This window comes from Salarias fasciatus, chromosome 12 (genome assembly GCF_902148845.1).
Source record: "Salarias fasciatus chromosome 12, fSalaFa1.1, whole genome shotgun sequence".
Classification (NCBI taxonomy): Eukaryota; Metazoa; Chordata; class Actinopteri; order Blenniiformes; family Blenniidae; genus Salarias; species Salarias fasciatus.
Genome location: NC_043756.1, coordinates 19,430,692 through 19,446,163, shown reverse-complemented (window position 1 = coordinate 19,446,163; position 15,472 = coordinate 19,430,692). Strand labels below are relative to the sequence as shown.

General features: G+C 42.6%; 2 protein-coding genes across 3 annotated transcripts in view; one reads left to right on the top strand and one right to left on the bottom strand.

Annotated features, from left to right (window-relative positions):
• Nucleotides 1–424: 424 nt before the first annotated feature.
• LOC115398334 (prostate stem cell antigen-like) lies at nucleotides 425–1,778 on the bottom strand. The gene is made up of 3 exons (XM_030105041.1): nucleotides 1,657–1,778; nucleotides 929–1,030; nucleotides 425–789 (listed from the first exon to the last, which is right to left on the bottom strand). The coding sequence occupies exons 1-3, from the start codon at nucleotides 1,700–1,702 to the stop codon at nucleotides 635–637; spliced, it is 303 nt and encodes a 100-aa protein (XP_029960901.1). The 5' UTR covers nucleotides 1,703–1,778; the 3' UTR covers nucleotides 425–634.
• A 1,965-nt stretch (nucleotides 1,779–3,743) lies between these two features.
• The window catches only part of msh3 (mutS homolog 3 (E. coli)), a 36,881-nt gene continuing 25,152 nt past the window's right edge, over nucleotides 3,744–15,472 (top strand). For both annotated transcript variants that reach the window (XM_030105409.1, XM_030105408.1), the window contains exons 1-13: nucleotides 3,744–3,951; nucleotides 4,035–4,152; nucleotides 4,290–4,570; nucleotides 5,136–5,351; nucleotides 5,516–5,632; nucleotides 5,722–5,839; nucleotides 5,924–6,063; nucleotides 6,763–6,929; nucleotides 10,384–10,493; nucleotides 10,671–10,785; nucleotides 11,281–11,365; nucleotides 12,372–12,481; nucleotides 14,466–14,598. In XM_030105409.1, the coding sequence (XP_029961269.1) occupies nucleotides 3,823–3,951; nucleotides 4,035–4,152; nucleotides 4,290–4,570; nucleotides 5,136–5,351; nucleotides 5,516–5,632; nucleotides 5,722–5,839; nucleotides 5,924–6,063; nucleotides 6,763–6,929; nucleotides 10,384–10,493; nucleotides 10,671–10,785; nucleotides 11,281–11,365; nucleotides 12,372–12,481; nucleotides 14,466–14,598 (1,839 nt within the window). In that variant the 5' untranslated portion in view covers nucleotides 3,744–3,822. The remainder of the gene's footprint in view (nucleotides 3,952–4,034; nucleotides 4,153–4,289; nucleotides 4,571–5,135; nucleotides 5,352–5,515; nucleotides 5,633–5,721; nucleotides 5,840–5,923; nucleotides 6,064–6,762; nucleotides 6,930–10,383; nucleotides 10,494–10,670; nucleotides 10,786–11,280; nucleotides 11,366–12,371; nucleotides 12,482–14,465; nucleotides 14,599–15,472) is intronic.

Genomic DNA, 15,472 nt, shown 5'->3' with positions numbered 1-15,472 from the left:
CATGGAAAGTAGCTGTAGATGTCAAAATTCTTGCTGCTCAGGGGCCTCATTTATATTTATATTTCGGAAGCAAATTTTATAAATGAGGCCCCGGGTCCTCTGTGTCATCACCTGTTTCTTTTCAGCTTTTGCAGTTCTTTGTTGTTCTGTGATTGTTTTCAGATCATGTCATGCCAGGTTTTCCTTCAAGACTGTTTTTTGGTCAGACCTTGTTTGACTGCTGTTTAAGTGTACAGTGACACTTGTGCCATGCAGGCAGTCACACTTGCTTACACTTGGTGGCAATCTAGAGTCAGTAACTACCCTCAAATGAATGTTTTTGGACTGTGAGAGGAAACTGGAATACCTGGAGAAAAACCACACGCACAGATGAGCCCCAAGCAATTAAGTGAAGAATACACATTCACAACTTGGTACTGAGACATTAAAAGTTTATTAATTTATGCAGTCTAGCTTAGAGATTAATCAAATAATTTCAAAAGAAATGGGAAATAACTGGAAGCCTCACAACACCACCCACCTCTTACAGCAAAAGCACATTATTATACCTCCCAAACTGTAAATAGAGGAACCCTGCAAAAATATCAACACCCAACACTGATGTTGGATCTCCGCCCTTGTTCGCCCCAGAGGTTTAGAGGAAGAGCGTTATGATGGCTGACGATGCCAGCAGCAGTACGATGCTGGGACCAGCTGCTCCAGTGCTGTTGCACAGGTCCTTACTGCAGCATTCCATGCCGCCAATGCATGCGATGCTGGATTGGCATCCTTTTGTGATCAAGTTCAACTCTGTGAGGCAGGGGGGGAGAAAAAAAACTCTTAGAGAACATTTTCATTACCTATAAAACTATTACAAATTAAATAGGAAGTGGGATTTTGACGTGTCCTTATGATTTGGCATAAAAGCTGAAGAAAGAAAACAACTCACTGTCAAGTGTAAAGCAGCGGTCGAAGACAGGGGGACAAGTTACATAGTTTTTGCAGGAATGAGAGTCAGAGGTCACACAGCTGTAGCATCGCAGTCCACACGCTATGCAAAACACACAGGACACAGCAAATCAGGAAGAGCCACCAGCCCATCACTGCCAGTATTTAAAGGCTTTTATGACAAACAGTGGAAGTTGTTTTTCTGTTACGTACTCTATATATAAACAGATCAGTTTGTTTTAATAAATATCACATCCTGAAAAAAAAAATCCTCCTGAACATGACAGCAACACAGTATATCAAAAACAGAGAGTGGGGCAGAAGGAGATTGAGAGAGAGAGAGATTACAAGTGAACAGTTACATTCTATATTATGTTGTTTCTGGATGATAAAATATGTAATTTTCTCAGTGCCTCAAACTACAATATCGACTGGACAGAGCTCTAGGAAATTATTCTGTAACTTCCCATTTACTTGTTTGTTTAGAAAAAAGATTCTTCATTGTAAACAAGAGTTTAGGTTAGTTTAAATCCACAAGATGTTTTTACATATGTGCAATACATAAATTTGAGATAATGGAATTTGTTCTTCACGAATCTTTCATCGAATCAGAGCTCTCCAAACACTGACTACAGATTTTTGCCAGACTTGGGACTGTTTTGAACAGGACAGCTCTTGTCTCTAAATCATAAAGGTATATGTTAATTTAATCAATAGATATGGTCTTACCAGTAGACAGAGTCATCAACATGCACAGAGCTCCAAAAAGCTTCATCTTGAGTTCAAATTGTCAGACAGCACTGAAAGACAGGAAGACGGAACTAAGCGTGGGTTTCTTTTTCTCACTTTTGTTCGCAGTGTGTTTTCACCATTAGCATTTTGCTCACAAAGCCTCCTCCTCCTGACCCGAATAGCAGGGGCCTTAAAAGGAGATGCACGAAGAGCAGGCCTCCAGTGTTATGAACTCCGGGATGTTGAGTAAACCAGATAATTCAGCTGCAGAGTTGCTAACCATTCCTTGAAAAACGGAGTCGTCCCATATTTGGAAACTAAAGTACGTGTCCCGTATTCACCTGAGGGATGCACATTACTGAGGAGATCAAACATAGTTATGGAGGACCAAAATTGCCATAATTAAAAATGAATACAGATATATTAGAAATAGCTCAATAAATAAATTTGTAAGTCAATAAATGCATTTTCTCATGTGAAAACCTATAAAATGTGACTCTCTCTCTCTCTCGCTCTCTCTCTCTCTCTCTCTCTCTCTCTCTATATATATATATATATATATATATATATATATATATGTGTGTGTGTGTGTGTGTGTGTGTGTGTGTGTGTGTGTGTTCTCATTCTCACTTCAATTTATTTATTTATTTATCTGTTATATTTTTTAATATCTTCCTTCATTAAATGTTTAATGCTTGTCTTTATTTCTGTATCATTTTATGTTCACATCTTCTTTTCTCTAAATGATAGGCTATATTTCTGTATTTTATTTTCATCTGAAATTTTAATGTTTTGTCTATTTATAAACACTTTTGTTTAATTCACTGTCACAGTTATGTCTTCATAATCTCCAGTCTTGCTTTTTATTCCTCTATTTTTTTCCCACTTGCATTTATTTATTTATTTATTTGTCTCCTTTATACTTTTCTGTCTGCATTCCTGCCTCTGTATGTATATATCTTGCTTGGAGCTCACACAGGAGGGGGGGGGGGGGGGGGGGGGGGGGGGGGGGGGGGGCTTGCAGTGAATTTGCATGGGACCTCTTTCGTTTCTCACACACTCTCAACACACTCTCTCTCCATGAACCTTTCTCTCCTTCTGTTTAGAGGATTTCTGGCAGTGGAGCTGAAAGTCTGTCGTCTGAGGCCCCTGCCCACTTCACACTTGCAGCCAGTTAAATTTTAGTTCTCATGACAGTCTATATTTCTCTGTCCTTTCTTTTTCTCTCTTTCTGTTCCCTAACCCCAGCCAGAACAGCAGAAAGCCTCGACCTCTGAATCTGACTCTGCAGGTTTTTTCCTGCCGAGGTTGAGTTTTTCCATTGCACCATCGCTTTGTCTTGCTCATGTGGGATTGTTCGTTTTTGCTCCGTAAAAGTGATTTGCGATGACTGTGCAGCATTTCACTCTCAAATTGAACTTAAATTATTTGAATTGATTTTAATATTCCTCCTTTTCATCGGACAGTGTGATTTTCTCCTACAATTCATGGCCATAAGTGTCATAAGTTTTCTGTGTTCATCTGTGATTGTCTGTACTGCTGTGGTGGACTGACAACTGGAACTAAGAGAAACAGATTTTATCTAATTTTGAATAATTTTTAACCTTGCCAGCAAGCTGAATTCTCGCGGTATTTGTTGACACACACCTCGAGAATCACATGAATGACATGTGAAGCAATTCGTTGCTGCACATGTCAATATGGCTTTTGCCAGGTTAAATAATTTTAAGAGTTAATTTTTTTTAATGCATTAATAACAAAACATGTTAAACTAATACAAGGACCATTACTTTGGTGGTCATGCATTGTTTTACTTTTGCAAAAAAAAAAAAAAAAAAAATCTGCTTAGCTCACTAATTTAGGGGGTAAGATTTAAAAGTGATTATTTTTAGCATTTTTAGCATTTATTTTAACTCAGTGAGAGACAAAAAATGCAAGTCATTTCACTAGATAAAAACACTTTCTGAGCACTTTTACTGACATTGAATTTTGGAAGAGCGGAAAGGAAATCCTCTGACGTCATGACGTCTGTGCGTCCTTGACGCGCATGCGTGATTGCTGCACATGCGCCGCTATGTTTTGAATCGGGCAGAAGTGCACCTCTTCTACACTAATATTTAGCTTTTCACTAAAGATGGGCTCATTGTAAAAGAAGGCGAAAACATGCCAAAGTCAGCGAAGAAGTCGTGCACCACCCAGACCTCCATCAGCAGGTACTTCGGAGCGCCGAGCAGCAGCACTCCCTGCGGGATTAATCCAAATCCTGCTGGCCAAAAGCTTCCAAGAGGAAAGGTGAAGTGTGCTTCATGACCCACATCTCACTGAACACGCGTATTCACTTCAGCTGCTGAACCTGCATTGATTTTGTCCTGCAGCAGAAGCTCTCTGATCACGATGCACGTGGACTGGCGGCAAAACGAGTCAAACTCTCTGTGCAAGATCAGCAGCTGGAGGACCTGCAGCCTGAGACTGCATCCTGTCAGGCTGCTAAAGGCAAGCTTTGTGCATGCACCTGAACTGCAGATATATACACATGTCCCTCAACCCTTATCCATCTGCAACATGTTTCATCCTGATCATGAAATGTTTTGGTTTCTTCTTGTGCCACGCTGTTTACCTTCTCTCCTCAGGGTCAAGCCTGACATCAGGCCCAAAGGCAGGCGGCCTCTCCTCCTCCACCTTACAGAAGCTGAAAGGCTTCACCTGCTCTGCCGAGCCAGGTGTCCGGCGCACCGATGCCCTGAACCAAATAGATGGTGCTCCCAGTGAAGTGTGTGGCCAAGCAGGCGGAGATGGGAGTCCTTGTGGTGCTCTCGATCAACGCAAACTCACAAACCGACTGGAGCAGGCTGAGGAGGAGCATGACGGTAGAAAAGAGGATGTCAACAAGAGGGATGTTTCACCAAAACAGGTACACAAATAAAAGCTGATTACATCCCATAACAGCATCACTAGAGAGTTTCCACAGCCACACGTGCCATAACATGAAGACGTCACCCGTCCTGTTGACATGCATCTTCCAAGTGTTAATGTGCGAGACGCCACTGGAGCAGGCTCTCAATGTTTTTTAGAAAGCAAATCAAATATTTTATTTGTGAACCTTTTGTGGCTTGTTACAAACAGATTGTATGTTTCTTTTGCAATCATTAGCATTGTGTTAGATGAGTCTGGCTTCACTTCACTCTTTCCAAAGGTTGTATCACTTTTTCACTAAACTGTAATTTGCGTGTTTTGCTTATTGGTAGCCAGAATGTCAGCAGTATTATCCTCCTTCTTTACTAACTTTATCCAATTTAGAGTTGCGAGTGGCTAGTGGCAGTCCCAGCTGAATGTTGGACCTTAGACAGGTCACCCATCCATCATGGGTCGAACACATGGAGACACACTCGTTCCCACCAGTCACACAACAAAATAGTCACCAAATCCATTGAAAGGCCCATAATGTCATGCTTATGTGTTGCACTGTTCTTTTGCAGGAGTTCTGCTTGTCCCAATTTGCTAAATCAGGAGGAGGAAGTGAAAGGGGTGAAGAGCTGAGTTCTACGTCAGACTCCGGCGCCCCCTCCAAACGGATGAAGAGTGCTTACACACCCCTGGAACAACAGGTCATCCAGCTAAAGCAGCAGCATAAGGATGCCTTGTTGGCTGTGGAGTGTGGATATAAATACAGGTTCTTTGGCGAGGATGCAGAGGTGAGTTATCTGTGACTACACATTGACATCTCATGTGTGGTAGTTGTGACTAAAAGTTCACAGTGGGTTCTTGAGGCTCTGTTTGGTTTCGCTTTCATGGGAAGAGGCCAATACGCACTGCTCTGAGGCACAGATGTGGTCTTTGTGTGTGTGTGTGTGACCAGATCGCTGCGAAGGAGCTGAATATCTACTGTCACCTGGATCATAACTTCATGACGTGCAGCATCCCCACGCATCGCCTGTTTGTTCACGTCAGACGCCTGGTGTCTCATGGACACAAGGTACTGCGTGCATTTTAGCTCCTGATTATAAATCTGTGTTGTTTAAAGTCTGCTCTGTGTGTTTAACTTATACAAACTGTCATTTGTAGGTTGGTGTGGTAAAGCAGACGGAGACATCTGCGCTCAAGGCCTCAGGAGCCAATAAGAACACTCTGTTTACTCGTCAGCTCAGTGCCCTGTACACCAAGTCCACTCTGGTCGGAGAGGGTATCCTTTTAAGACCATGTGTCTGTGTCCTTCCTGTATGTCTAAGAATAAAGCTGTTCCCTTGACGGTTTTTTTTTCTCCAAGATGTAAACCCCGTCTCCAGACTTGGGGATGTGGAGAATGGGAGCTGTGGTGATATAGTGCCGGACCCCCCGGAGAGCTTCCTGCTGTGTATTAGTGAGAACTGGGACAAGCTGAAGAAGCAGCTCACTGTGGGGATGGTGGTGAGTGTGATTAGCACCAATGTCGAAAACACCTTCGGCTTATCCAGGTAACACGTTAAAAACAAAACAAGCTCTCAGTTTGTCACGTTCTGTTTTTGCCCTGTTTGGTGAGTTAAATAATCAAATCTACAAAGCCATAGTCAATAAAAAACACTTTTATTTAGATCAGATTGATCTGATGAGGAAATCTCCTTTGGTATTTTGAATGCAGTGTTCGTAGAAATGCTCTTTGCATGAAAATTAACAATTACTGGTAGAATTAACATTATAAAAGTAATAATGTATACATAGAAAAAATTTAAATTCATCCCAGTGGGTGAAGTAGATTTTACATCATTGTAGTAGCCAAGATCTGCCGGTACTGCTGTGTTAACTAAGCTACCTGCTGCTTCTTTGAACAATCAGTGCACAGCCTTGTGTTCCATACTTGTATTTTAAGGCTAAATGAGTTTTAGGCAAGTTGTAAAAGTTTGCAGTCTTTGGTGGCTCTACCAGTAACACATCACAAAATTGTCTTTAAGTTGACACCATGCTTGTCCTATTTTGCATATTACTTGAGCTTGAATTGATTTTCATTAAACTTCAGTGTTACGTATGTTCATTCTGAACCATTAGGAGATACGACGGTCTCACTGCGGTGAATTCACACCTCTGTTTTTGATTTGTACTTTAGTTCTGTGCATGTTTCTTTGTATGCAGGCGGTTCAGCCCAGCACAGGAGACGTCTTACTGGACTGTTTTCCCGATGGTCCTTCCCGCTCTGAGCTGGAAAGCCGCGTCCTGAAGATCAACCCTGTGGAGATCCTGGTGCCCACGGATCTTTCTGAGCAGACCCTCAGACTCCTGCGCAGCATTGCAAATGCCAGGTAATGTACAAAAACCCCCCACCAGGGGGCAACAGAGATCCTCTTGGTATCAGAAGCTATATTTTCTCTAAAGTGCTAGACTCACCTGTGAGTGCAGGCTAAGAATGAAGATGGAACGTAATAAACTTTGACTGCTGGCAACAATGTGCAGCTGACGGGCATTATTTGATCTTTAAACAATAGTTGCATGTTAGTTGTGTTTACTGGCCTTCAGAACTTATTGATTCAGTTTGCTTTCACTGTATGAAAGCAAGAATGACATCAGTGGTTCTTGTATTGTGTGAAAACATGTTAAAACCTCTCTCTTAAGTTTCAGCAGCTTTAATCGCTTCAACAGGAAGACAAGTGTAAATCAATCAAACATTAGTTTCATTCCGTTTATTGTGAAAGGTGGTCAGTTTTGAAGGGCTTCACAGACGATATAGTGACAATAAGGAAGGACAGGGGAACTGTAAACAGGACAAGGGTGGGGAAAATGCATTAAATAAATGCAAATTGAATGTAAAATATGTTTTAATAATACAAATAATCAAGCTTAGAATAGATGTTACAACCACGTTGAAACAGATGTTGAAGTCAAATTTGAAATGAATTCAATTAAAAATGTAATTGTTGGATGTGTAGAAAAATGAAATAGCAAATACCACATTCATCTTGTTCCAAAACATCATTAACTCAGGGATGTTTATAGTTGGGAAATACTTAAACATACACTTTTACTGAGTATCACTTACAACTTATACAATAATCGATCAAATTTGACCTTCTTTGATTAAATGTACACTTTTTAGATAATAATAAAAAAATCTTATAAAAACTTCAGTTAAATGAAGATCTCCCAGGTTTCTTTGGCTTCATTTGAAAAATATTTTCTTCATCATTCACTGTCTCTGCACATTTGAAATTCAGCAGAACATTTAATAGTTTGGTTTAAGGAAAGTTTGGACGCCACACACACACTGCTGTAATGACTGTCCCGCTGGCCGCCTGTTATCGGGTCAGGATCGTTTCATCTTTTTGTGCTCTTTGCTCAACGGGGAATCGAAGGCCAGACAGCAACACAGTCCCCTAAAAAGCTGGAGTGCTTTGATTTGACCGACACACACAGCCGGACGCTCAACTTGGCAAGACAGAGAAACAGCGTTGAAAGATTGCATTGCTAAATAAATGATAGTTTTTAGCCGTCCTCGCTCTTATACCTTTGGACTTTTCGGGATACGTCGCGGCTGCTGATGCATTGTGAAGACTTGTTGCGTCGTGCTGCTGCGCCGCTCGGCTCATCTTCAGCGGCGAGCTCACACCGGAGGGAGCGGGGTCCTCTGGAGGCTGCTGTTGATTGCATTATGCCGGGAAAATGAAACGAGAGAGTGGGAGGGGGCGTACTGGATTAGATTAGAAGTGGATGGCTGGATAAATGAGAGAAATGTCTGCCTCTTTTGTGTTTAACTCTGACAGCGAACGGTAATCATTGTCCATCTTTTTGAAATCCCGCCTTCACAGAAATGTGAAGGAATATAAATGACATAAATTCATTCCTGTTTTATTTCTCTCGCTTTCTCATTATTTTTGAGATGCCCATGTAGAGTGATCACAGTGAAAACAAACTTGTAAAAGCCAGTTCACTGCTCTCTGGCGTTGCGCTCGTCAGACACTGCTCTCGGCATGCAGCTCGTACCAGAGAAATACAGGAATCTCTGTCGGTTCTTCTTGGAGAGGCAGATTTATCTCATTTACATTCATATATTCAGGTGTTCTGAGTCCATCACGGATCGCTGCTGTTGGAAACTTCTCAAGACACTTTTCCTTGAAGAGCTGTGTATTTGTTTTGGCCTCCATTATGATTCATCACACATTATTTAGCAAATTCAGGAGTATGTTGTCTTGCCAGGTGAAATATCAGACGGGGTTATTGTGCTTGCTGACGTGGGTCTCTGGGGTGGGCTGATGCGACGGGACCCCTGGCAACGGCGCTTGTGTCCATGGAGCAGCTGGTAATGAGTCCCTGTGAGGTTGGGATGTATCTCGGCATGATGTTCGTGGCTTCACTCATTCAGAGTCTGGAGACATGAGTCCAGATAAGAGAAGCCAGGGCAAACAAGTGCGAGCTCTCCTTAGTTTTCTAAACACTGCGGAGACTTAATGTCACTGCCGTGTGGAATTCGGTGGCAGCACTCTGAGATTTGCTGTCACCCTGCAGTAACAGATAGTAATCAAGGTTTTCAATCTGTCGTGCACATTAACCTCTGATCTCTGGACCGCGGCATATCTGACTTAACCTTTAGCACGTCTGCCGTTGATGGATTGTGACTGTCGCCGTAGCTCAGGGCACATTAACATTACGGGATGTGTGGATAATATCTGTAGAGGATGTTTTGGCTTCATTTGTCCAGAAAAAGGTCTTCCACTAATTCTCATGCTGCGCTTGATAACGCAAGTTAGAAAAATGTAAGTGGTGATTTAGCTCTGCTGTTACCTTATTATCTTATTTGGGACGTTTATTTTCAGGAGGGGCTCCATGAAACACCAAGACTGTTTCTTTTAATTCATAATTTGTGACTGACCTTACTGCTGCTCAGTGACTTACAGCCAAACGGTGATCTGCAGACCAGTCCTGGCTCGGAGCCACCGGCGGGCACGGAGACTCTTTGTCTTCATTAAATGTTTGTTTAGAAAACAGTATACCTCAAATGAAAGCCAAGCCGATCCATGCGCAGCACTTTCAGCACTCGAGCTGAGAGAAGGACGATAACCACGATTCAAATCTGCTTGAACCTGAAAATCCGTCATGTGAATTTCGTAGCAGAGACTTTTCAACGCAGTCTTACAATTCTGGGTCCCATCAAGGTTTTTTGTTTGCAGAAATGCTGCGCTGCATTTTATTCCTTGATCAATAGCTGCAATTGTTGCCGTACTTGTAAAGCCTCTAATGCGCCTGGATTGGCTGGTTAAATGATTGATGGTTCAAGTTCCACTGCGAGCACAATATGCCATCGATTGATCACTGTTATATGATCTCCCCAGTCTAACCAGTGGCTGAATTGAAATATTATGTTTGTGTGTATGTGTGCGCGCGCGTGTACGTAAGAAAGAGAAAGCGCCAGCACTGCGACCAGAGCCTGTGCTTGCCTTGGTCGCCCTGGCAACAGCAGAGCAGAAAAAGCACGCGAGTCCTTGAAAGCAGCAGCGCTGAGAGAGTGGATGTAGCAAAAGGGAGATACGATGGAGCGCTGGGGAGACGAGGGGAAAATGTGTGTTCACGTGTGCGACTGACTGTGCTTGTGCGTTATTACAGTGTAGTTGTCTGAACGTGTTGCGCCGCAGCGTCACAGAGCAGCAAAATCACATATTTAATGCTTTTTGACTATTTTGCCCGTCCAGCCACAACCAACGTATTGGATCAATGCTGTGATGTTTTCATAATCAGTGAAGTTTCTCACCTTCTCCCACCTTTCAGCGCTCAGGCCGACGACCGGGTGAGGCTGGAGCAGAGAGACGGCGCTCAGTTTGAGTTCACATCTGCAATGAACACAGTCACCAAGTTCTACTGCGATTCCGAGGAGACAGGTGCGAGTGTGTGCGTGTGTGTGTGTGCCACTGCAGACCCCTTAACAATTCAGTCTGTAACTTGACGTATACTCAATAGTTGCCCCTGTCATGGAGACCCCAGCAGCAAACCGCCGAGTGTGTGAGCGCCGAGGCCGTGAGTCATGACACACTGGTGTGTGTTTCCGTGTCCTCCAGGCTCTCGCTCCCTGTCGAGCGTGGCGTCCTTCGAGAGCCCGGTGATCTGCTGTCTGGGGCCGCTAATCCATTACCTCCAGGAGTTCAACTTAGAGAGAGTTCTTCAGAGCGAAAGGTAGAAATGCTCCAAACATCTGCATCAGTGCCGTCGGCCTCAGGAGAGTAATTACACTCGTATCGTGGAGTCTGTTGAAATCCTGAGTGGAGATGAAACAATATGCCAATTCTCTTTCTTTCTTCCTTGTTCTTGAATTTAAAAACAAAACAAAACGAAAACACTTACCTTCATAATAATTTGAGCCTCTGGGCTTTTTGTTTAAACACAACAGGACATTTATTTATTTTACTCCCTATTTTTTGCACATTCTATTTTATTTATAGCTTCCAAAAAACTAATTAGTACTGGAATTAATCATCCGTTCCCTCAATCCTCTGCCTATTTTTCTTTTTGTCTTCCAGTCTTTAACCATATTGTGCATTTGGGCACACTGTTCTCAAAAATAAAAGACGTATTTTCAGTGAGCACATTTGTAAACGTCGTTGCAGGAGGGATGTTGATGATTTAAAGAGGCTGCTGTGTTATTGTAGCTGCGTTTTCTTCACCTTGCAGTTCATTTCGTCGTCTGTCGAGCGAGTTGGGAGGTTTGGTCCTCAGTGCCGCCACTCTCAGGAACCTGGAAATACTCAACAACCAGGTAAAAGCATAGCATTAGGTGTGGCCTGAGTCCGGATGAGTGGAGGTGGACAGTACACCAGATCTTTAGTTTTTACTAACTACTAAACAGAAACATCAGCTTCTTATTGTCTTTCTTGATAATATATTTTATTAAAACCAATCCCTTACTGCACAGTGTGGATCATGACATTTCTGTCAGATGAAAATGTTTGACCATTTTGAAGCTGCGCATTTAATGTATTTTATGTATTTTTATTATACAACCAAATCATTTGTGTTTTCTTTCTGAATGTGAATGAAAATAGACTGATTCATGCGACTGATGTATATGAATTATTATTAGCTGTTCATTTACGTTGATCTCACCTTCTTTTACATTTTGAGTTTATCAAGTTTTCGTCATGAAATGTCATGAGAATAACAGCAGATATGTTATCGTACAAGTTCGTACAAGTTCAACTAACTACTACTGAACTTTTTTGAGCAACCTGTCGATGTATGAGTTTAGTATAGTAGTTCCATGTGAAGCTGTGAATTTTTTTTAGATTTTCTTCCAGTTTTTTACCTCCTCCTGATTTTATCTCATTGAAAAAGATAATTTCATTGGCGCCTTCGTTTGTTAATTGCAACAATGGCCATCATGCGTTGAAATCTGTACAGAACAGAGAACAAAGCAGTGCGGAGTGCGCGGACAGGGCCTGCACGCACCAGACGAGGCAGGCAAACGTTAATGAACTGTAAATGGCCCGAGTACAGATCTGCACTGACTTATTTATTCACCAGCGATAAGCGGCAGATCGTTGAGGTTTTCTGGGCCCTTCTGCTGCGATTTGTACCTCTTCTTTTTACATGGAGTCTATTCTCAGCTGCAGCCCCCCCCCCCTCCTCATCTGACTGCTTGTTGCTCTCGTCGTCTGTTTGGTTCTCACCTCTACTCCTCTTTAACTGGCGTTTTTTTTTTTCCCTCCAAAATATTTGGCACGCGGTGGTGTGCATGTAAGCTGTGCGTGCTCTTTCCTCCGCAGACAGATGGCAGCGTGAAGGGAAGTCTGCTGTGGGTGTTGGACCACACTCGCACGCCGTTTGGGAGGAGACTGATGAGGAAATGGGTGAGCCAGCCGCTCACAGATCCGCAGTGAGTACAGGACACCCTCCGGCCTCTGCTGAATTGATGAGGATTTGTCTGATTTTCCGGGGCCGTCTGGATCACACACACACACACACACACACACACGCACAGCGAGGGCTTTTGGTTGCCCCTAATGATGCCTGTTGGGCCGCACTAATGCTGCTTTTAGGCCACATGGGACGGCTGGTTAAGATTCTTATGTTTCTCATTTGCAAGTGTTCAGGCAATCGCTGCTTTTACAGAGTAGCAAGATTAGAAATCTAATATTCCACCATTAAATTTAGGTTTAATTACTCATACCAGCTTACACTGAGCTTTATCAGACAATCACTGAACTCCAACTATTCTATACCTCCAACATCCATGAAAACATTGAAAAAGGTTAAAACTCTTAAATGATGAATGTGAACCTAATCAGGAGATACTTTATATTTTATTGCCACAGGTGTTTTGAGTTTTCCTTTCAGGAGGTTTTACGCTAAACTTTATGGAACTTTATGGTGCTGAAGTTATTATATTTTTAATGCTATTGTGTTCAGTCACTGAAGTAAAGCACAACACAGTCATGCAACATTCATACAAACAATATTCGTTTCCCATTTTCGTTCCCCTCATTGGTCTTTTAGTAAATAACATCCATTATGTCTGTAAACACTTCCTCTTAAATGAAACAACACAGGCGATTTGTCTCGAGGTGACTTCCTTTCTAAATAAACACACGCCAGGCTCTTCCCCTCAGTAATATTCAGCGTTTTACCATCCATGTATTGATTGCGTGTGTATACCGTGTGTGTTGCGAGTGTGTATGGGCGTGCGGCACTTCCTCTCCCGCTGTGCAGGGATTATCGCCGTGGATTGGGCACCGCGTTCAGATTACACCGATAGCTCCTCTGCAGAATTTCAAGCATGAATAAAACCCAGATTACACCCAGGCACATTAATTCCAAGACAGTCATCACAGCGGCACATGACACGGACACTCTTGCACATGTGCGCACGCAACACATTCATCAGCGAGTGCGAGGCCGGGTTTATTTCATCGCTCAGTCTCTCATAATCTGCTTTTTCAGATCATTTTTTTTCCTCCTCTTCAGAAAGATTTTTACATCCTTTTGAACGGAAAACTTTTTAAAGACTTTCGATCGTCTGCTGAAACACATTGACAGTATTCCCCTGGCCTCATTGTAAGATCTCCTACACTAGTATCTTTAATTTTGAAACATCCAAATAATGTTTTGCTACAGGATGAAGCATAATTTAAAAAAAAAGAAAAACAGATTGTGGTTCTGCAGTTGCCTCATCTGTCTATTTGAAGCACATTAATACAGTAAGATGATACCCAGCATGAAAAGAACTCCCTCAGAAGGGTTAAAATTAAATTTTCATACGAAATCTGGACCTGAATGTGTTGCAATAAAGAGTTTTTACAAAGAACGGTGTCCCACTTTTTGTGCCACGTTGACATCAGGGATCAATTTCCATATCTTAGGAGCGTTCCACTGCGTTTGTTACACAGCTTCTTATTTAGGCCACTGGAGCAGTGACGTTTTCCACATCAGATGAGCCTTTCTGCTTCAGTAAATCTTCATTCATTTGACGCTTCTATTATTTACTTAATCAGGTTGACTTGTGTTATTTTTTATTTATTTATTTTTTGCTCAAAGACCTGGCAGGGCTTTGTTAAATCAGCCAGAGAATAAATAGTTTCTCATACCACTACAGTCTCCACTTTCGCTGATGTACGAAGCAAGTGTTTGAATATATAAAGGAGGTAATCAGTCGCAATTTTGTTCTCACTTGTTCTACTTTCGTGTCACCCTGATGGCAAACCGTACCTTTCAATCAAGACCGATTCAGCTCTCCGAATGACAGATTTCCTCCGGTGACGACAGGGACCTTACAGTCTCTTTGACTCTTTTTCTTCCCCCCCCCCCCCCCCCCCCCCCCCCCCCTTCGCTCTTTTGCTTACGTTGCTTCCTTTTCTCCGCAGGTCTATCTCCGAGAGGCAGGATGCTGTGCAGGAAATTCTCCAATCTGACTCTTCCACTTTAAACTCGGTCAGATCTCTGCTGTCACGTTTGCCCGACTTGGAGAGAGGCATCTGCAGCATATACCACAAAAAGGTAGTCAAACACACACACACACACTTCTCCTGTTTAGCCTATGATATTTATAATTTTGTTTTATCATAGTATTTTCTCACATAACTCTGGCTGTATCTGTGGCACAAAAAGATTAAAAGAAAAAAATATAATGGAGGCAGAAAGCCTTTCTCGTCTTACTTGTACGTTTACATGAAAACTTCTCCTTCACCTTCACTCTCTCTCTTTTTATGGCGTGCTCCTTGATTAACGACCGGGAGCAGTCGCCTCAGTGGCACTTACCTGATTGTCTGACACGGTGTCATTTCCCATCGGTCCCATCTCTGAAATGTCAGAAGCGGCGTGCGTGTGTGTGCGCACGCATGTGTGTGTGTGTGATCTCTTCTGCCATAGCCTGATATCTTGTTTCATGTCCAACTTTCAGATTCCAGCAGTTGTTTAAAGAATAGTATCCATAATACACACACACACACACACACACACACACACACACACACACACACACATGCAGGCAGGCAGAGGCCTTAATTGTGGTTCTGCCCATCTGCAGATAAATGGGCCTGTGTGTAATGGCCCGTGTCTCTATAGCTCCATTGACATAATGGGAGGGAGGGCATGCTCGCGGTCTCCTGCTATTGTCGTCTGTTTGGGTTCATAAAAGAGCAACACGGGGGCCGCCGACATGGGGGAGCGCTGAAAAGGCAGCCCGCGATTAATACCATAAACCATAGTCAGGGATGACCCTCATTAACCCGAGGGTCGGGACTCAAGACGATACGGCAACATGACTGATGGAGATATGAAGTAAATACAATCTACAATATCATCTCCCTTCAGAGGGCTTTTCCATGCTGGATATTGATTAATCGTTAACTTGATTTAATCTCAGATGATA